Here is a 21,847-nt window from a genome sequence, read left to right as displayed (position 1 = left end):
CACCACAAAGTAGAACAGGTTATCTCTCTAACTTGACAGTCTGGTAAGAACACAGGAAGGGGAGAAGAGGTGAGGGTCAGACATTCACACTTTCTGGCTCCACTGCCCCCCACCCCACTGCAAACACCCATTTTCCAGCCTTCATTGTTAGCCTAGGCATTCTGTGGGCAGCCAAACTAACTTCTGCTGCCTGACAGGAAAGTTCTCTGTCTCCTCTCGCCTTTCCATCCTATCTTGCCTGTCAGCCAGGTGGGCCTGCCCTCAGCACGAGAATCCCAGGAATCCTGTGTTCTTTATGTCCATGTTTTATGCCTTGTTTATCTGAAGACTGAAACTCTCAAAAACAGACTCGGATCCCTAAGATTCCCACCCTCTGCTTATGAGAATGTTGGACTTACTTACAGACAAAACTGACATTTAAACAGATCATCTTCGCTTTACTATAAATGGTGAAGGAATATAATAGCTGACAGCATAGCCGACAGCAAAAATAAAGTTTTATGAAAGGAATGCGAAATTCCAGTAATGATTTTATGACTGAGTCCCTGATAGCCTTCTTACATTTTGACCCTTAACTGTTTAGTGGCAGAATCCTATTTCACTTTTGCTGAGTCATGTCACGTTACGGCCAGAGCAGTTATGCTGGAGTTTGTCAGTACTTTTCTCTGGTTAATGATGAACATACTTTTCCTGAGCTACTGTACTTTTCCATTTCTCTTCTTTCTAGTTACTAGAGTTTAAGGTCCCATTTTATTCCTCCACACAACTTAGAAGTAACACATTAAAAGCAATAGCACAGACTGTAAAATATTGCTTTTGAAGGAGATAATAAGAATGTATGATGCCTTGTGTGGTACAGTGGAAAAAGTGGCAGTCTTGGACTCAGGAGGCCTGAGTTCATCCTACTCAGCCATGAAAACTCACTGGGAGTGTGGAACTTATAAAACCACTCCTTATATATTTCACATACTTTGAAAGCCCTACTAGGGTGGTGATAAGTTGGTTCTGATTTGACGGCACATAACGGAAAGAACATAACAACATATCAGTGATTGGTGAATAATGTCATCATTTTAGGGGCTGTAACATCTCCATGTAACTCCAAAAAGTTTGGATGGCATCATTGGTCATGTGTGGATTTTTCATCATTTGGAGCCACTCAGTTTTTAAAGGAAAAAATAATTATTAGGAGTAGCAATGCTAGCAATGCTTTACTGGCAAAGTAATGCATAAAGGCCAAAATCCTGTTGAGTACATTATGCCTGTGTAAGGGTGATGATGACATTGGCAGGAGAGATTGCCAATAATTAAAAAGTTTCTCCTTTGATCTCACAGCCTGTAACTTGCCCACAATCAGTCTCACTGAACAAGTCAGGCATACCAGACTTGACACTGGGCAGTTTCAAGCTGTTTCTTTGTGATTTATGGGCAGGATGTGTTTATTTCAGTAACAAGGTTAAATTAAAATCCCAAAATACATGATAGAATTTCATGAGTGAGAAGCTTGTGTGTGAAGAACTCATCTGCTCACTCGTCCTCCACCACTTTATGACCCCACACTTTGCTCTTCTGAGCTCTTATTTGCTTGTGCTTCTAGAAGGTCCTGGTGAGGTAGTAAGCACTCAGTTTACTAAGCTGCTAATGATTTGTTTTCTAAGCAGTTTAGGATGGAAAGTCATGCCAGTCTCTTGCCTTTGATTTGCTGCAGTGGTTTGCATCCCAGTTCTTCAAGACAAGGCGAGATATGTTAGGAGCCAGATCCACACAAGGCAAACTAGCATATACTTCTAGTAAGCACTGCTGCTCCTGTTCCTGCTGCAGTGTCTTTCAGGGCAACTGGTCCCCTCTTTTTTTAGGAACATTGCTATGGCAACTCACCTCTTGAATTAAAGAGCCCATGTGAAGAGCAGTTAATGGAGTCTGCTCTGCCGGTTTAACGACCACGGTGTTTCCACAACAAAGAGCCTGGGCAATCTTCCAAGAGAACATTACAAGTGGGAAGTTCCACTACAAAAGATAGTGCAAGAATAGTGGTTACCAACAAAGCCCTATGGCATATTCACATTATCTATGCATGCATCATGCTGCTCTGTGGGATGTATGTCAAGGTATTTCAACACACATTCTGACTTTAGATTGCTTTGTTGGCTGTAGCTTCAATGTTCCTTTTTGGATATCCTCCATCTTCTAGGGGCCTGTCCACACTATGTCAGTGATGACAGGGAATGGAGAAAATGGAATGGGACTGACAGAGGGAGAGAGATTTAAAAAGAGAGAAATTCACTGACCTTCTGCAGACTATCAGGGACACCTGATTGGGCTACAAGAGGTCATTTGCTCTTCAGGTGGGAGAAGCATTCCAAATGGCACATAGCTCCTCTCTCACAATGTCACCAGACACTTTGTAGCCTGATCGACCTCAGACTCAAAATGGCCAGTCTGGACAGGCCCAGAAATTAGAAAGCTGTGGGCTCTGGCTCCCACTTGGAGCTCTTGGAAAGGTTGGGGTCTGCTCAGCTGCAGCTTCAAGACTGCAAGTGGTCTGTCTGTCACCCGAAGCAGGCAGCCTCAAGAATGTGAAAATATCAACTCTGCTCATCATTGCACAAAGGCCTTAACCTCCTCTGTTTGATGTGTATTTAAGACAGAACTGTACACATACTGACTATTTGATCTTCTATGTGTTTGTAATTCCAATGAATAATGTCTGGATAAATGCCCAGGATGTGTTAGACAGAGGACTACAACTTGCATCATTCCCTAGCCAGCATGATAATGGGCCATGCTAGATGGGGGATTCTGGGAATTGTAGTCTTAAAAATGTGATGGTTGCAGTTTCTGCTGGTGGATAGTATGGCATTAAGATGGTGTTTCCTTGTGCGTGGTGGATTTGTGTGTGTGTGTGTATTTGTGCACGCATACACACATGAGCATTTGTACACATTTTTGGCTAAAACTATTTTGTCACTTAGTCTGTGACAAAATCTCCCAGGCAACTTTTCGAGGCTCTTTCTATATTGCCAATTATTATGCAAAGAATGCTAACTTACAGGAAGAATTTGACCACAAACTCCAATAGGTTCATGTCTTGTGTATGTGAAATAGTTTCCATCTAAGTGAGATAAAAAGAAGACGTTGGTAAGATACAGGAGAAAAATGCCTTGTTATTCAACATTGCTGCGCACTGTTATAATAATAATACAATCAAAGGAGAAAGCAAATATAGCAAGATTCAGTATTGACAAAGCAAATAACTTAGAAGATGCAGATGACTAACCACTCAACACTGTGATTCCTGTACTTTAAACATAAATGCAGAAGATGAAAAAGCTTGCCACTGAAAATTAACTATAGTATCTGGCTATAAAGTTAGTCTCTTTTTCCTCAAACTTATATCAAGTTTTTGATTTGTTTTGTTTTGTTTAAGAAGCCACAGGTAGCATGAGAAATTCAAATATAAGTGGAAAGGGATAGATCGAAAGGGAAAGAGAAGAGCAGGTGCACCAGGAAGGAAGCAGATTAAATAAATCTATGTTCAAATAAGTGGCTGCAAGTTATTTCTATCTATGAGGAGCTCTTCGCAATGAATGCTGCAAAGTTTTGGAAAATTCATTTTGCTAAAATCCCCTTCTGCGTCTGTCCCTATCTAATAGATCTCGATCTCTCTCCTGAGTTTGTCTCTTGGCAGAGGCTGCTCATCATTTGGATTATCATGACGTGGCTGCTTGTAGACCTGGGGGGGGATGCCTCCTCCCTTAATTTGGGGAGATGTCAGCCTACCTATAGAGGGTGCTATATAAATGTTAGTACAAAATTATCTTGCATAGATTCCCAATACCGTACAAGGTAGGCTGGAAAATATTTTTTTTAATTAGCATTTATCATCCTTGGAAATGTACATGCTAATAGAGATTGTCTTGTATTCCTGCAGAGGCTGGATTCAAGGATTTTTTTTTTATCTAGAAAAAGCTTCTTTATATGGTACACAAAAGAATATATGGTACGTTTGCTGTAATGTGCCATAACGCCTCTTCCAACTTATGGCATCCCTGTGTGTTAATGACCTCCAAAACCTTTTAACATTAGCAATCTTGCAAACTCAAGGCTGTGCCTTCATTTATCAATCCATATTTTTGCTTGATATTTGTCTTTTTCAGTTGCCATCAGCTAGATATGCTTGGATGTTCACCCTAAAGTAGTAAGGGAGCTTGAGTGTTTTGGGAAAACTGACAGCACTGCTGTCAGGAAGCCAGATTCCATCACAAATCTAGCCTCCTAGGAGGGTCACCAAAGGCAGAATGGTCAAAGCTGAGACAGAGTAATTCCTGAAGGGGAACTACTAGGCAGCATCCATTGTAGAAGATGTTAGTGGCAGAAATGCTGGCACAGAAACAGCAGTGAAACCCAAGTTAACTTTTGTCAGTACTGCTCAGAAGAAGGCAATGGGAAATGACTTCTGCATATCTAGCACCTTTAAAATCTTATAGCTAAAGAGGATGTAGACAGCTAGTTTTATAACTCTTACACAGGACTACTGAAAGTTTCAAACCACATACATACTGTATGACAGAATCGCAAGCCTTTTTGTTCAAATCTCTCTTCTTCTATCTCTCTATCTGTAGCTATTCTCTTTACACTCTAGCCACCTAGAGTGGTCTTATAGGCCAGATGGGCAGGGTATAAATCAAATAATTTTTTAAAAAAAATAAAATTTCACATTGTAAACAGAATAGCTACAGATAGATAGAAGAAGACATTCTGTCATACAGTACAGACGATAATCTTTAATATACCAGAACTGAAAAATACTTTTAAAGTATGTAGGCTATGGATGGATGAATGTGGAAATGTGTATAGAATCAAGAATTCATACATGAGCACAAAGTACATCTTATGTTAAATGTATAAATGCAACTACGGTATCCCTTCTTATGTAGAAAAGACTGATACAAGGACTATTTGAAGTGGAACGTAGCTGCACTGAGGTAGCAATAGGCACAGGTTACAATAAGAACTGGATACTTCTAGAATACTCCTAAAGAAGGTATAGTGAAGAAGGGCGAAGTAGAAGGCCTGCTGACACTGAGCTATAAAAATTTGTTTCAAAAATGTCCACTGTTATACTAACAGTGATGAGAGGCACATTCCAGCCCACAGCCTCCCTCCCTCCCTTCCAAGTGAAGCATAATCATGCTACTTTGCTTTTGCACGTTCCCACTATCCACAACTGCCGACATCACTGAAATGCCACCTACAGACAACCCCCATCTTTATAAGAACATATCACAACTAACCACATGGGGAACCTACTTTGGGAGCAAAAAGGGGAAGAGCAATTTGGTTTAGCCCTTGTATCATGCAACCAGTAAAAAAAAATACTTCAAATTCCCCGATTTAACAAGTGGAGCAAATCTGATGTCATTTGACCATATAGTCACACTCTTAGTATTAACAGAGCTAAATAAGTGAGAGATGCAAAATGTGCCAACAGTAATTTTTTTAAAAAAAAAAAAGTTATTTGATAAACCTTTACCAACATCACATGATGTGATGAGCAGGTAGGTTTCTATACATTGCATTTTTCTTCAGACCACAAGAACATGACTTCAGCTCCACATTTAAATTCCCTTATTATCAAAACTGCCCTAATTTGTAAACACCTTGTCAGAATGACTCACCTACGGGAATGGTACGTCCTTGAATTTTGTCAGCCCAGCCTGCACAGTAGCGCAAAGCATTGACAGAACCATTTAGATCCCCGAGGTAGGCATTTGAAAAAACTTTTCCTCCATTGATGCTCTCCATTGTCTAGAACAAAAATGGTCAAGAAATTGAAAGAATGTGCTTCTCTATAACCGTAAGTGCATGAAATCTTACTCTAAATAAGGCATGCATCCTTATAGCCAGCCAAGTTATTTTCGTATAAGAGACAGAACAGCCTAGAAACACCTCTCCCATCCCTTGCAATAAAATAACAAATTAAATAGCCAATAATTTGCTGTCTGTTCATGGGAGCCTAAATGTTCTCCCCAAAGTGACTGTCTCAGTTTGCCTAAGGGCCTGCTGCAGTAGCACATTAATTCAAATATACAAATCCATAGAAAAGTAGCTGGCTATTTTATGGTATGATCCTGTAAACTGTCATTGATTATCTAAGTGACTAATGGTGTCAGGGTAGAGATCTAATGTCTAATCATTGCCTCAAGAGTCCTCCAGAATTAGAGACCACGGTTTGGGGGGGGGGGGGGGAGAAATAAAAGCTTCTGCATGCCTTGCTCCTGGCTGCTTTGAGCTTGGTCATTAGTCCTGCCAGGTTTGGTGGCAGAATGAAACGTATTTTTACGTAAATTACAGTAACAATTCATAACTATAATTATAATTATCTAGGTATGAAGATATATGCATATAATAGCTTAAAGAAGGGAATTTAATGCAAAAATATCTTTCTTTTTGGTGATCCTTGTCCTCCATGTCTTCCTTTTTCATGGTGGAACAGTAGCTACCCTACCCAGCTCTCATTTTTTGTTTGTTTGTTTTGTTTTGTTCTACAGCAACACTGCAAAGACATGACCTTAATATGACACTAATGACTTTTCAGTCTTCACAAATCCAGGAATCTATTCTAAACCAATGACAAAGTCATGATCAATAAGAGTAACGTCTTCTGAGAATGGAGCTGTGCATAATATTAAACATAACAGAGTTTTGATTGGCCAAGCTCTTTAGCAGTAAGAGGACTAAAGCTTCCAGAATCCCCTAAGGAGCATGGAAACTAGCTGGTAGACTCAGAATTGTGGCCCAACGAAGTACATTTTCAAAGCAAATGAATATTTGCTTCTCTGTATGCTTCTGAAGCTCTTAACCTGTTTTATGTGACAACCAATCAAATATCCCAATCTCTTTATTGCTTAAAATATATTTAATGTAAAAATTAGGGCTGATCTTTATGTTCTACATAGCTTATCATTAGCAGAGGGAATTCTTTAACTGCTGAAAGTATCTGATGGTCGCAATAGGAACTTGGTCCATCTCCCACAGATTGCAAATTAGTTTGCTTTATGGTATTCAGGGACTAAACACAAGCTTTGTTTTGCAATTCTGATTTCTCAGACACAAAGTTCTGCCTAAACCACATCTTTGAAACTCTTAGATGATTTCAGCTCTAACAATGGGTTTTCTGTAATATGCACTTTGGCCCATCAGATAACAAAACAAAACAAAAAATTGAGAGACAAAAACATTGTGATATCTTAAAGATTAACTGCTGAATTTTAATGTGAGCTGTTGTGGATCAAGTACACTTCCTCAGATATAAGAATGAGACCATATGTCTATCATATTTATATATGATTCTTTAACTAGGTGGGAATACTGATAATGGACAAAATAACAATGGTTTGTTAGTAACAGAGTAGTTTCAGTTATCAGTCTACAAGGTAACAACAGCATAGTTGAGATGAGTGGCAAACTGTGAGGATCAATGTAAGATTTCATACTTGGTAATGACTTAAGAACTTCGATTTTGGGGAGGTCAATTTTCAGTGCGGAGGCTTTTGTTTGTTTGTTTGTTTGTTGTCTGATATGCTTGCACAAGGGGACGTGGTGGCGCTGCGGGCTAAACCGCAGAAGCCTTTGTATGCTGCAGGGTCAGAAGACCAGCAGTCGTAAGATTGAATCCACGCGACGGACTGAGCTCCCGTCGCTTTGTCCCAGCTCCTCGCCAACCTAGCAATTTGAAAGCATGTAAATGCGAGTAGATAAATAGGTACCACCTCAGTGGGAAGGTACACAGTGTTCCGTGTATAGCCGCGCTGGCCACGTGACAACGGAAACTGTCTTCAGACAAACACTGGCTCTATGGCTTGGAAACAGGGATGAGCACCGCCCCCTAGAGTTGAACACAACTGACTAAAATGTCAAGGGGAACCTTTACCTTTACCTTTATGCTTGCACTAACATGGCTGCTTCTTCAAAAAAATACACTTTGCCCCTTAGACTTACAGCTAAGAGGAGACTATCCCTTTCAATTAAATCAGCCAGTTTGTACAAGAGTCTTCCTCTTTGTGAAGCATCCATTGTTCGCCAAGGGGAGCCAAGCTCAAAAGCTTTCCTTGCTGCTTTAACTGCTTTGTCCACGTCAGCCTGTAAAGAAAAGCCATTTAAATATAGTAAGTGTATAATACCGACATCATTTTGACTCAACCAAAAAACTGTTTCTCTGAAATTTTTAGGTCATGCTAATGAAATATGAAAAGGGGATCCTCAGCTTCATACATAACACAACCAGCACAATCCCAGACATGCCAGTTTTCTTACTCACACGTGGGTCTGCAAGTGTTTCTGGCTATAATTTCCACAACCCTCAGAGCTAAGAACGTAATTTTTGAAAACCAATTAGTTATTCTTATAGTTCCAAGGTCCCCAAAGCTAACTACTTTTTACCAGTTAGTTGCTATTAAAGTTAACAGTTTCAAAAAAGTGACACTTCCTTGTTTCTCAAAAGTAACTAAAGTAAGTACTTCTCGTTCAATTCAGACACATGAGGCACAGTGTGAGCCAACATGTACTACTGTCTTCTCCAATTAGTGATGTTTCTACAGAATTGGGAAAGCTTGTTTTGGGTCCAGAATCCATCAAGTAGCATGGGCCATTGCTGGGTAGGGGACTCGGTGAGTTGTAGCTTTTAAAAAGTAACAATTCTAAGCTGTAGAGGAGCTTTCCCTGACTTTCCTGTACAAACTCTCCAAGTTTGGTGAAGACTGGGTTTCAGACATCCCAGTTATGTACCCACAAAATGGGCGCCCCAGGGAAGTGTCCTTTAGCAGCTGGCTTTGGGAAATCCAATCTTCACCAAATATGGAAGGATGTAGAGGAGAGTCAGAGGAAGCTTCTCTGCAGTTATGGTGTCTCTAGGTGCCTGGGGCTGCATTTTATAGCCCAACAAATCAGCAAATCAAAAATTGATAAAAATTCATTGATTCATATTCATTAGGGGCATCGATTTGGATGAAAACAAATTGACAAAATAGAGATTTTTGATGAATTTCACAATTTGGTTTTTAGTTCACGGCCATCTTTAATGCCAGCCATTGAAAGTCTTAAGGAAGGAGGGAAGCTATAGTGCTTTATACTGATGTGTATATATGTGATCTCAGTGCCATATATGTTGTGGTTTTGCTGATACATTGTGATGGCTTATGATTTTATGCTTGTTCATGCAATAACTTTGTACAACATCTTATTTCTTCAAATTGGGAGAATGGCAGGATGAAATAAAATAAAATAAAATGGCAGCTTTATTACACTCCATTTGAAAGCAATCCTCTTTTTCCTTAGATAGTGGCCTCAGATGGAGGGGAGGTTTAGAACCCAAAATTAAGTCCCTAGTGTAGCAAGGATTTAACTACAAACCTTATCTCCTTCTTCCACATCACAGATTTTCTCTCCAGTTGCCGGGTTAATGACAGGGAATTTTTTGCCACTTGCTGAATTGTGCCATTCATTGTCTATAAAAATCTGTAAGGAAATAGAAGACAGAAGCAGAAACTTAACTTTTTATCCTATGCTCTATTATTTCCCCAGTTCCTGTAGAACATATCATTATGATACAAAGGGTGAAACTCAAAAATCATATTCCTTTTATGCAGTGTGGTTATAGGAATACAATTCAGAAGTACTCCTTTGTCTCCATTACCTGTAAACAAACACCAGAGAGTAATTTCAGATTCCTTTTTCAGATTTTTCAGACTGAGCATTTTCATTGGAAAAAATGGCCAGAATCCTACTGATGTTTGTGTATCATTTGTCTAACTTGCTGTAGTGAACTGACAAGTTTCCAAGGTGGATCTTAGTCACATGTATGATGGTGCAGCCAAGATGTGTCCTGACACCTGGTCAGTTAGCTACAGTTAGCCATGAAAGGTTATGCATACCTTACACAAACACGAATAAAATTCTGGCTGATGCCATAATTTAGACACACAACTGTTCGAGAGACACCTCTGCACAATGGGAGAGAAATGCTCTTATAAATAAAAATTTACTCATTGTATAAACTGGCCTTGGGACTGATTGGTGGAAAGCAAAGCTACTGAACCATAGGAATTCTTTATTTACGGTTCAGAGGTAGACTTTTCTTGCTTCTTCTTTCCTTGAGCTCACTGACTAGTATACGGCATCTACTAGAATTTGGTGGCTAGTATGCAGAGCCATAATTAGGGTACAGAAACTGGGCTTTGACCCAGGACACAAAAATATAGAAGGCACAAAAATTTGCTGGCGGAAGGGTGAAAACCACTCATTAGTGTTTGCTGTATGAATGTCTTTTGGTATGTTTTTGTCACTATTTCTGCTTAGCAAAATATGGTCTGTTCTTCAGGGTACACATTAAATAAGTATCCCTCAAGGTAAGGCTTTACAATTCCTGACCTGCCAGGAGATACACAACACATCTACCCAGAGCAACCCACTAGAAGCTCAATAAATCTGTTTTAATAAAACCTTGGACTGCAAATATAATCAGAAAGACAGTCAAACATTTGACAAGCCACAAGTATTGGTGGCCTACAGTACAGTTATAATGTAGGTGGGTTACAGGTCATACTGGTTTCATTCAACCTACTGATATTCACTTTGAAGGTACTGCTTACATCCACAAATGCTTCTTTCCAGTGATGTTTCTAATAATAGCCCTAGTCATTAATTAACTTGAAAGAACATCAGCAATGTAATAGGCTCAGTTTATTCATTAGAGCAGGACTATCACAGGAAAAGGAACTGGTGGATCATCTGCCAATTGACTGAACATAATTCATGTTAATTCCACAAAATGCCATCTAATTCTAATTTCTGTGGGTTTGTTTAGGAGGTGGTAGGGGTGACAGTACCATGACTTATTGAAGTCAGACTAGGCAGCTGTTTCCAATTTCGTCCAAATAATTCATCATGAGCAAGAGTGCATCTTCCTTGTGTATAGATTCAGTACATCTGTCTATTTGCAGTGTCCCAATAGGGGCACAGTCTTCATTTTCAGACAATCTGATAAAAAAAAATCCAAAGCCTCTAAGCAGAACTCAAATGCTTTATCTTTGCACAGCCAAACAGAGATGTTAGGCTAGTCCAGGCAGAGCAGGTGGGCGCATTCTTGATCAGAGGCTGGAAAAATTACTTTTGGGACTACAGCTTCCCCAAACCCCTCAGCCAGCATGACCACTTGGCATTTTGCTTCTCCAACATGCATAGAAAGGATATCCTCTGACCTTGCCCTGTTTCCCTCTCAGCTCCGGTTCATTTAACCATTTTAGCTTTGCGTTTTAGATGTGGATGTTATTCACTTATGTAATTGCCTAAATGCAAGCATGTAAGCATTTCATCCCTCCAGAATTTCATGCTTGGTTGAGAGATCAGGTTGACAAATCAACTGTGTGACCTATCACGTGAAAGACAGCTTGGCAGAGGAGAAAAAAAATTGCTGTGGCATTTTTGCTCTGTGCAAGGTTTTAATCAGCTGGATTGTGGCCTTACACTACAAAAATGAAATCAAAGATAAGCCTTATCTTTCCATTTGACAAAAGCAGCAAGCAGCATTTAAGAATGATTATAGCGATAATGCAATCTGAAACATGGTGTGATAATGCAATCTGAAACATGGCATGCTCCTTCACCCAGGAACAATGGGAAGACGGTTCAGGAAAAAAATCTATTTTAAAATTGCTAGGAAGCATTTCCCACATGAAATTTTAAGCTTTAAACAAGAATAAATGTTTTCCACACTAGCTGAAAAACCTTGGAGGGAAACTGCTATCCCGGTCCAGATGTGCATTAAAAAACATAGGGACAGGACCATAATTTGTCCCTATGAACACAAGTACTGTACATAGCAAAGCATGTTAAATGGAGGAAACATTTACTTGGCAGCAAACCTGGATCCTAAAAAGCGGTAAAGAGACAGAGAGAAAAAGACAGAGGAATAAAACCTTGTACACAGGAAAAATTAAAAAGACAGAAAAAGACATTAAAAAATCACACTAGAGAGTCACTTTGGCATAGCAGCTATGGCATTTAACGAGGACTGTGAAGAATCAGAGTTAAACCCCTTCTCAGCCATAAAGCTCACTGGACTAATCATTATCTCTCAGTCTTAACTTACACTACGAAGTTATTGAGAAGATGAAGCAGCAGCAACATGTATGCCACCCTGAGCAACATTGGGTTAGGATGGGATGCAAATGAAGAAAACTAGAGGGGAGGATCTGCTTTACACTTTGGGGTTATAATTTTATAACCAGATTGTCTTGCTCTTATTGTATACTGTAAGCCACCATGGAAAAGAAAAGTGATGAATGGGACATTGTTGGTGGTGATGATGATGGCAGAGCTTCTGCTTGAATTATGCTCAGCAGACCTGCCCAAGCTTTCCTGCACCTGGAGGCAGGAAGCAAAGTGCCAGCCCCCCAAACATCATGCCACAGGAGTGGTGACATCCCCCCCCGCCACCACATAAGAGGAGAAGAAATGTCACCCATCCTCCAATTTCCCCAAACTGCTAAGGAAAGAGATGGCAGAGGTGGGCCTGAATCTCTTCGTGCCTGCCCATGCAGCCCTCTCAAAAAAGGACACAGAGGCACTGGCAGCACTTCATTTGCTCCCAGAAAAAAAAGGGGGGGGAGATGAAGAGATGTCCACCCATCCCAGACCTGTGCCAATTTTGTTTGCCACCTTTCTAATGCTCAGCGGACCTTCAAGGCAAGACAGTAAGGAAAAATCCTGTGTGTTTTTTTCCCATGAAAGCAGTAGTCCCAACCTCAGGTCCCCAGATGTTCTTGGGCTAAAAATCCCAGATATCCTGGCCAGCGTAGCTAGTGGTGAAGGCTTCTGAAAGTTTCAGTTCAAGAACACCTGGCGACCCAAGATTGGGAATCCCTTCACTAGAGATAAGCTATGCCATGGCTCATCCTGATCCACCCTAGAAAGTGTAGGTGAGGAAGCCATGCCCTGCCATCTCATGCCACCACCAAACTTTCTTTTCTATTCAGTTTTGGGGTGCTGACACTCACTGGGACTTTTCCTTGGCATGCGCTGCCACCTTCTCTTTCAGGAGGCCACTTGTGCCTCTGCACCTCTCTGGGCAGGAAGGAGGCATCTGGACCTGCAGCCACAACCCTCTTCCTGCTGTTGCTTCAGACAGCTCAGGGGTGAGGGGGCAGTGGGTTTGCTGCCTCCCTCCAGCCCTCTTCCTGCACTCTGGGTTGTCTGAAGCAACTGCTCCATTCTTGTTAATGGCAGGACTGGCTCTGCTACTGATATCTGAGGGGCAACACCAATGCAAATACAAGTTTTAAGGCTCCTTGAAGTACACTATTATTAGGGAGAGAGTTGACATTCTAAAAATAAAAGATGTACTGGCTTTAGCTGCAGGTGGTACTTGCTATGCTGGCTGAACAATCTATAGAGGGAAGGCATTGAAATGTTTCTTTTTTAAAAAAAAAACATTTCTCCTTGATTAGTAAATATTTATGTGTTTCCTGTTGTTTCAATGAGGTCAATGGGCAACATTTTTTTTGCAGCCAGTGGCCTCCCAAACCTTAAGGTTTTTATTAAAAACTGAAGATGGTTTTCCTGCTTCTGTGGGCTACTGGAAATGGTAGTTTTTGTATTAAATGGGTTGGGGGGGCATGTTCCCAAATACCAAAACCAGAAAAGGGCATCTAAGGGCATTCTTTTCCCTGTTTATGTTTGCTTATTTTCCATTTTTCATTTTCCCCAGGTGTGCTGAAGTCCATGATGGGTAACCATCTTTGCTTTAAAATTTCAGGAGAGGGGTCCCCAATTTTCCTTCCTTTGTATTATTATGCATTTGGGGCTCTGCCCAGTCATGAACATTTATTTCAGTGGGAGTGAAGGGAAACACATGCTTTATGCTCCCCCACTGAAGTCCACGGAACTTAACAGTGCTTAGCTTGGGCTTCAGGTTGTGACCTGTTGGATGAGGGCAACTGAAGACTTGTCCTGCCCTGCCTTTTAACAGCAGTTTATTGTGTAGCATATGGTAGGTGAACCTTTTCACAGACTGAAGATAAAGCTTGGCACCTACCTCTGCCAGGCACAGCAAGTTGCTGGTATCAAGGGGAAAGGCTGGCAATTCTGGCTTGGCTAGATTGCATTCTATGTTTCTTGTCAGAATCCTTAGATATTTTATATGGTTGGTGATATGATAAGCAAAGGGCACAGTAGTAAGTCTCTTAATTGCACAACTGTGCTTTCAGCTCTCCTGCTGGCTACTTGAAAGTCTGCCAAAGTTCATGTGAGATTGGTGCTATCTAATTCAATTCTTCAAAAACTCTCCGGTTTATAAATGTGGGATATTATGCTTCTGCATCCACAATTCAAAACACCAGGAAGTGGCCCAATATTCCTGCACAATAGGGTGCCCACACTGCCAACAAGAAAAAAAGAATGCAAAACTACACAGTACAAGACAGCCTGAATGCTGACAACACTAATGGCAGCTATCAAGATGGTCTACAGCAGTGGTTCCCATTTTGAATCCCCAGATGTTCCTGGATTAAAACTCCCACAAGCTTTCACCACTAACATGCTAGCCATGATTTCTGGGAGTTGTAGTCCAAGAACATCTGGGGACTGAAGGTACGGAACCACTGGTCTACAGGATACCCTCTTGTGCTCACTACCATTCACAAAGTGACATCAAGCAAGGGGAAACCCTAGATCAGTGGTGTCGAACTGTGGCCCTCCAGATGTTCTTGGCCTTCAGCTCCCAGAAATCTTGGCCAGCAGAGGTGGTGGTGAAGGCTTCTGGGAGTTGAAGTCCAAGAACATCTGGAGGGCCAGTTTGACACCACTGCCCTAGATGCTGACTCCTTTCCTCATCAGTTAGCCACTTCTCATCTAAACACCAAGCAATAGTTGGGCCTGGTTTTTGACAAGTTTCAACAATTCCTGACATTTTGAATCGTGGATATTTATTTACAGTATTTATTTATTTATTTATTTATTTATTTATTTATTTATTTATTTATTTATTTATTTATTTATTTATTTATTTGTCTTATATGCCACCCATTTAGACATAATCTACTCTGGGCGGCTCAAAATGCAATATCCACATTCATAAATTGGAGACATGTGTTTTTTAAGAATTGAATTTCCTGTCTTTCTGAAATGGAAATTTAAGTATACATACGTACGTACAATTTTCAACAGAAACTTCCCTAAAGTAGAATTACCCAGTGCTGGAAGATCCGAGAAGATCAGCACATGATCTGTCTTAAGGTTGCTGGGAGAATCAAAAGTAGCTGGGATGTGGCAGTAGTCTCTCTGTGCCAAAATATTTTAAAAGGGCTGCTATGGAGTTCATGAAATGGTGAAGCAAATATGCAGAAGCTGCAGCTGTTCATTCAAGAGGGTGTATTCTGGAGTACAGTTGTAGAGATCTAGCTGTACTATACTCAGGACAGAAAGCCTAAACTGCATTTGCTTCCTAGAATTACATACAGGTTTAGGCGTGCCTTTTCCCAACAGCAGTTCTCACGAGAGCAATTAATAACCCCTCTACCACACTGTTAAGAGAGAGAGAGAGAGAGAGAGAGAGAGATTACTGTCAGCAGCCAGTGTGTAAAAATGAAATAAACAGTCATGAATAAGGAACGGTTCAGCTGAATTAAAGAGAGATCTGTACCGAACAAAAGCAGTAACAAGAAGATCACCACATATTGCAGAACTGCTGCTTTAATTAAATAAATGTAAATACAGCTCACCTTGGTATATTTAATCTTCAGGTCAGCAAGTGGGGCAGGCACTGTTGGGAGAGAACTGGAGCTCTTCTCAGTTGACATGTTTGGATTAATTCCTGAAACACGGGTGAAATGAGGTTTTAGACAAGTCCCGCAATCTTCGCTCTGAGTGAGCACTTAGAGTTAACTGTGCCCTTTTTATCTGAACTGAGCTACAGCATGCTATATTTGCATGCAAGGGTATGATTGGATGATCAGCTGCATAGCAGAGAAAGAAAGAAAAAAAAGGGTGCAACGGTTCCTTGAAAGGTCGTTCTGTGTGCACTGGGGCAAAAGTCTATCTGAAGTGATGGTAATGCAGGCATTTGTCAATAAAATTTCACTCCTTTTTATCTATAAGAATCGCTTATTCCCTAAAACATCGGCATAAGTAACCTAGCAGAAACGCTGACATTCTTCCACTCCTTTGGCGATTCACAGAAGCGTCTATGGAGTTGATCAACTTCCAGAGTTTGCAAAAGTGTAGCAATGTTTCCAAGCTCTGGAGACTCTGTGTTGTGTAGCAGCGGCATGACTGGCAACAATTCTGCTTTTCTTGGCAGAAAGATGAGAACAAAATGTTATTAAAAATGCCAAATCGTTGCATCTTTAATAACGGGGAGTTTCCCATGGAAGAAATTCCAGGGATGATAACCATATTGGTCTGTAGCAACAAAACCATCCTAGTCTCTGTGCCTTAAAAAAAAAACTCACTAAATTTCATGTGAAATAAACTTTTGTGGAGTACAATTCACTTTTTCAAAATGTGTGTAGTATTTTCTGCTGGAATTAGAAGACAGCAAAGTTATTTTTCTGGATTATAGTTCCCAGAATCCTTCAGTCAGCATGGCCACTGGCTAACTGCTGGGGGATAAGTACTTCCTGAATAAATATGCATAACATCAGGAAGTAGAGTGTGGCAAAACATAGCAGCAAAATCTTTTTTTCTGATGCAGTCGTCATCACGTGATGTAAATCATGGGAGGGAAATCAATTTGTGCCATTTTTTTCCAGCTGCAAAAAGGCAGATATTTGTAGAAGTCACATATGTTGGATTCTTGCGTGTTAGAGAGCTACAGAGAGAAAATAATGCCTTCCACAGGGTGAAAAGGTGGCAAGCCTTCCTGTGAGATACATGAGGATAGTGGTACAGTAGCTTTTATGTTGCTTTCCCCTCTTTCCCCATGCCATGACAAGCAATTCTGTGGCATGAACTCTGTACAGAGTGTGGTAACACTCTGGAAGCATCACCTAGGCTTCTCAGTGGTCAGCCTTGGCCTTTAACCCTGCACGTTGCAACACAGCACTTGAGGGGTTGGTCTTACAACATATCTGGCCTATAGCTTCACTGCTCTTCAAACATCTCCTCTAACATATCTTGTTGCATAAAGCAAAACAGGCAGATCTAACACTGTACAACTCATTTACACAAGCCACCACTATGCAGTGCAGATACACTAGAATAATCCTTAAACCTCCAATAGATTTCTGCTTCCTTTTTTTAAGAAAAAGGACTATTTGAAGTCTGAGGGCCCCTTCATTCGTTTAATTAAGAACTTGTGCTCTTGAAGGCTTTTGGGAGCTGAAAATAACTATGTTTGACCCAATGACACACACACACCCCACTGCTTTTTGTGTGTGCCTACATAGGCTTGAAAGTCATCAGGCACCACAAAAACAATCTTGGAAGTATCACAAGAGTTGAGGCCCACACTTTGGGCACCTCTGCTATAGGGCATGCCAGAAGTCTTATTGTCTACTTCTTAAAACAAAGATGCTTTTATTCAGAAGTGATGTAAAATGTTTTGCACATGGTAACTAACATCTCATTTATACTTACCGCATTTTTTTCTGTGTATAATACACACACCCCCATGTATAACTTTTCTAACCCAGAATTACTTTCTTCGCAAAAAAGTGGAGGGGGGAGGCAGGGATTAAAGCACTTTGATGATTCCTGCTTTCCCTCTCTGCTTTCTTGCGAAGAAAGTGCTTTCCTCCTCCACTTTCTTCAGAAGAAAGTGAAGGGGGAAAGCAGGAATCATCAAAGCAGTTCATCAAGGCAATTCCTGCTTTCCCTCTCCACTTTCTTCTGAAGAAAGTGGAGGGGGAAAGCACTTTCCTTGCTAGAAAGTGCTTTCTTGCAAAGAAAGTGTTTTCCCCCTCCATTTTCCTCACAATAAAGTGCTTTCCCCCTCAGTTTCCTCACAAGAAAATTCTTTCCCCCTCCACCTCATTCGCAAAAAGTGGAGGGGGAAAGCAGGAATCAAAGTGCTTTGATCCCTCCCCCTCCTTACTTCCGTGTATAAGGCAACTCTTAATTTTAAATCTAAATATTTTAGAGAAAAATATCATCTTATACAGGGAAATAAATGGTACATCATATATACCAGAGTTGAGAGCAGGAACTGAAAACATAATTAGTTCCTGAATATGTTCCAGAACCAAGGCCTGTTGAAGAAGGTGGTGAGTGCTCCAACAATGGAGGCATTCAAGAGAAATTTAGGCAATCACCTGGCAAGATATCCTTTGATTTATATCCCTGCATTGAGCAAGGGGTGGAACACAATGGCCCTTTAGGCCCCTTCCAACTTCATTATTTTATAAATCTATGATTTTATGAAGGTGGGTATCCATCCAAGCCTGTTTCAGTCATGTGTATGTATATAAAATTCATAAGAAGAGAAAGCTCTGTCCTATCTGTATCTAGTTTTGCCACCCTCTGACAGGTGGAAGATGGTCAGTCTGAAGTAAGGATCCTCTGCTGTCCATGGACACTCTCCACATGACTTGGGGCATGACTTTCTAGGGTCCTGATGTCAATGGATAGCAGAGCGCTTCCTTTTCAGACTTGTTACTATCTGCTTTTCGGAGGATCAGGGAACGGACACCACAGGGAGATAGGGCTGGATTTCCCCTTCTTCACATGAGTTTTCAATGAAGATACAAATGACTTCCTACACTACATCACAAACTGCTCCATAACATCCTTCCATGTTGGCTTCTGTGGCAGTTGCCCAAGTCACTCCTGTCAATCACAGCAAAACCTCATGTGCAGGAGCCAATGAGAGGACAGGAGAGGCAGAGGCAGAGGTTTTGTCAGTTAGTCAGTTGGAGAGTTAGAGAGAAGAAGGAGTGAGGTTTGCTGAGACAGATAGATAGTCAGAGACACAGAGAGAGAATTATTACTAATAAATATAAACTGGTTAAATTGAAAATAAGTAAACAAGAAGTGATCTAATGTGGAACATAAAATATTGCGATCTAATGAAAATGAATAAAGACCATCTGTGATTCTGAGTTACCCTTTTATACCCTTTAATAAAACTAATTCTGTTATTGGCAGCAAGTGTGAGAGTACAGTTCTTTACTGTGTGGATAAAAGAAATCCACTGGTGGCAGTGAGAGAGAAAGAAGGGATGTTGCCAGCATGGACCTGGGCTGAGGGAAACAAACACGGACACGGGGTGTATGTCACAGCTTCAAATCATCACATTTTGCTTGTTTCAGCAAATCCCAGACAACATCCACACAGTTACTTCATTAGGCAGAGTGAAGCAGGTAGAACATTTGGGATGCCCCAAAAGAGTAGCAAATGCTACTTGTGTATTTACTTTTCATTTATCCTTTTTTTAAATCCCTAAATGGGAGGGAAGGAGTTGTAGCATAGTCTTCTCATATGCAAAAATACTTGGCAGCCAGCCTGACGTGGATGCATAAACGGGGGGGGGGGGATTGGAGAGGGCAGTATTTGCTGCTCTGCTGCAGGCAGCCAGATGTCCTGGGAAGGGCCAGAAATAAGGCTTGCAAAGTGCATTATATAGCATGACTTACCTGGACCCTAAAAGGGCCAGATTTTCTGTCTGGGGAAGTAAAGCAACTCACTGTTTCAGGGAAGAGCAATATAGCTCAACAACAACAACATGCTGTGAGCACACACTGTTGTTTAGACCAAATACGATATAAAAATTAGAGTACACCTTCAAGACACAAGTGTGTGCTCATGAAAGAATACCCTGTGCCACTCCTAGAAAAACATGTGTGACCAAACAAGATGTTAAGATAATGCAAACAAAAACATGATATGAAAAAGCTTTATAATTGTTTATTGTCTCCATAATTGCTTTTCAGTGAGGCAAGCAACCAATGCATATACACAGTGTAGTGCATTTTGATTGTAAACACAGACAAGTGCATAACTCATTGCCCACACATATGAAACATCACAAATGATCTGCAAAGTGCAGTTGTAGTCCTAAGACAAAGTACGCATGCATGCTGGAGTTGACGCACAGCCAGTTGATCCAGCCAGTTTCCCATCCCTTGTAAGATCTTCTGCTGATCTCCCTTAATGGGAAAATGCAAAAGCACTCCAAATTAATCCCAAATTTGTGTTATGTTATTGGCCTTAAAACAGCCTACTAAGGCATTCCTGTATGTAGCAGACATTTATCTAAAAAAGGAAGGCTGCGGAGCCAGCAGTATTAGCTTCCAGGAGCTATGGAGTTGCTTTTTGCAATGAATAAATAAATAAATAAATAAACAAACAAATAAATCCAGAGCTGAAGACATATAATTAAAGTTTGATTTATTACATGGTCTATTACTTTTATTATAGCCCCCGCTCCCAAAAATGGCATACCTGCTTCCTAGCGAGCTTATGCTGATCGCTGATTGCAGACTAATGGCTTCTTTCTTTACCAAACGGATATATTTATGCAGTCTTCCTCTTACAGTTACACAACATGACAGGAACTTCTAAGTTTGGCATGGTGAACGAAGCCAGCTGAAGGCTGTTCCTTAGCAGCAGCAGTTGTTTGGACAGTCTGATTCAACTGCATCTTCTGCACTTCAAATAGCAACTGAAATCCTGCAACAGTAAAAGAAAAAAAAAGCATGGTTATCTGGTTATATCTGTGTGGCATTATTTATCAATCATAATTTTAAAAAATAATATGACCATGATTATACTCATAGAAATGAGCAATAAGAGACTTTATTTTTTAAAATCTTGGACTAGTGTTGATACACAGATCTTTACAATACTCACAATTCCCCCCACATGCAACACTCTACATGGGCACATAATGACATAGAGCCCTCATGGGGATATTGGGGTTCAAGTGTAACTCCCATCCTGAATGCCTCCCCAACCGTGAAGTCATAGAGACCTTTATGTGTTTAGTGCAAAGATCTAAAGAGACACCTGGAGGTGCGTCTGCATGAATGCACTTGCAGGGCTCACATGATTGGCAGCCCAGAGAAGGCAGGGCTCCTGATCACATAAGTACTGGACATTGAGCTGAATGTGCTCACAAATGCCTCTTCAGACCTTTATGCTGAACGTGCAAAGCTCCCAGTGATTTCTAGATGGGAAGGGATGGTGGACATGCAACTTCCATGCACACCTCCATTTCCACCATATTTAAAGCTCTACACAGCTTCAGACTACAGTGCCTGAATATGACACTTGGGGATGAGGGAAGCTTTACAGGTATAGAACATTTTCCTTATTTCGAGGATCCCGTCACTTTCTCACTCCTTCAGTGAGAATGTCTGTTGGAATGAATGGAAATATCCCAAAGATTTCTGGCTTCTAGCAAATTGCTACTCTGGGCTGTCTCAGTTTCAGATTACAGTTCCTGAATATGGCACATGGGGATGTGGGAAGAAGATAACCTTTAAGGTAGCAGGTGTATAAAAAACCTTCCACATTTCTCACCCCTTCAGTGAGAATGTCTGTCCGAATGAATGGAAACATCCCTAGGATTTCTGCTTCCTCTGAGTCCAGGCCAGGGACATGCACTGTGACTGACTACATCTATCTATAAGAATTTTCTTTTTCTTTTTCAAATTTTTATTCATTTTCAATGGGAGTAAGGGTTGGGGTGTGGATTCAGGGGAATAAGGGAAAGATGGGTAAGGATGGGGCAAATTCCAGAGAGTGAAACAGTATTCTTAAATTCACTTACTTAGTTATGTTAAAGGGGGAAAAGCACACAAATAAACAATATAACAATTTTTCCAGAATATCTATCATTACTACTCTCTCCATT

General features: G+C 40.7%; 1 protein-coding gene across 1 annotated transcript in view; it reads right to left on the bottom strand.

Moving 5' to 3' along the window:
- The window catches only part of ALDH1A1 (aldehyde dehydrogenase 1 family member A1), a 31,154-nt gene extending 14,223 nt beyond the window's left edge, over positions 1–16,931 (bottom strand). Inside the window, exons 1-6 of the mRNA XM_020798635.3 lie at positions 15,777–16,931; positions 9,412–9,516; positions 8,002–8,142; positions 5,679–5,808; positions 3,051–3,112; positions 1,879–2,007 (exon numbers count right to left, since the gene is read on the bottom strand). Coding sequence (XP_020654294.3) covers positions 1,879–2,007; positions 3,051–3,112; positions 5,679–5,808; positions 8,002–8,142; positions 9,412–9,516; positions 15,777–15,854 — 645 coding nt within the window. The 5' untranslated portion in view covers positions 15,855–16,931. The remainder of the gene's footprint in view (positions 1–1,878; positions 2,008–3,050; positions 3,113–5,678; positions 5,809–8,001; positions 8,143–9,411; positions 9,517–15,776) is intronic.
- Between the last annotated feature and the right edge of the window lie 4,916 nt (positions 16,932–21,847).

This window comes from Pogona vitticeps, chromosome 2 (assembly GCF_051106095.1).
Source record: "Pogona vitticeps strain Pit_001003342236 chromosome 2, PviZW2.1, whole genome shotgun sequence".
NCBI lineage: Eukaryota > Metazoa > Chordata > Lepidosauria > Squamata > Agamidae > Pogona > Pogona vitticeps.
The sequence above is the reverse complement of the archived record's forward strand: the minus strand, read 5'-3'. Positions and strand labels throughout refer to the sequence as shown.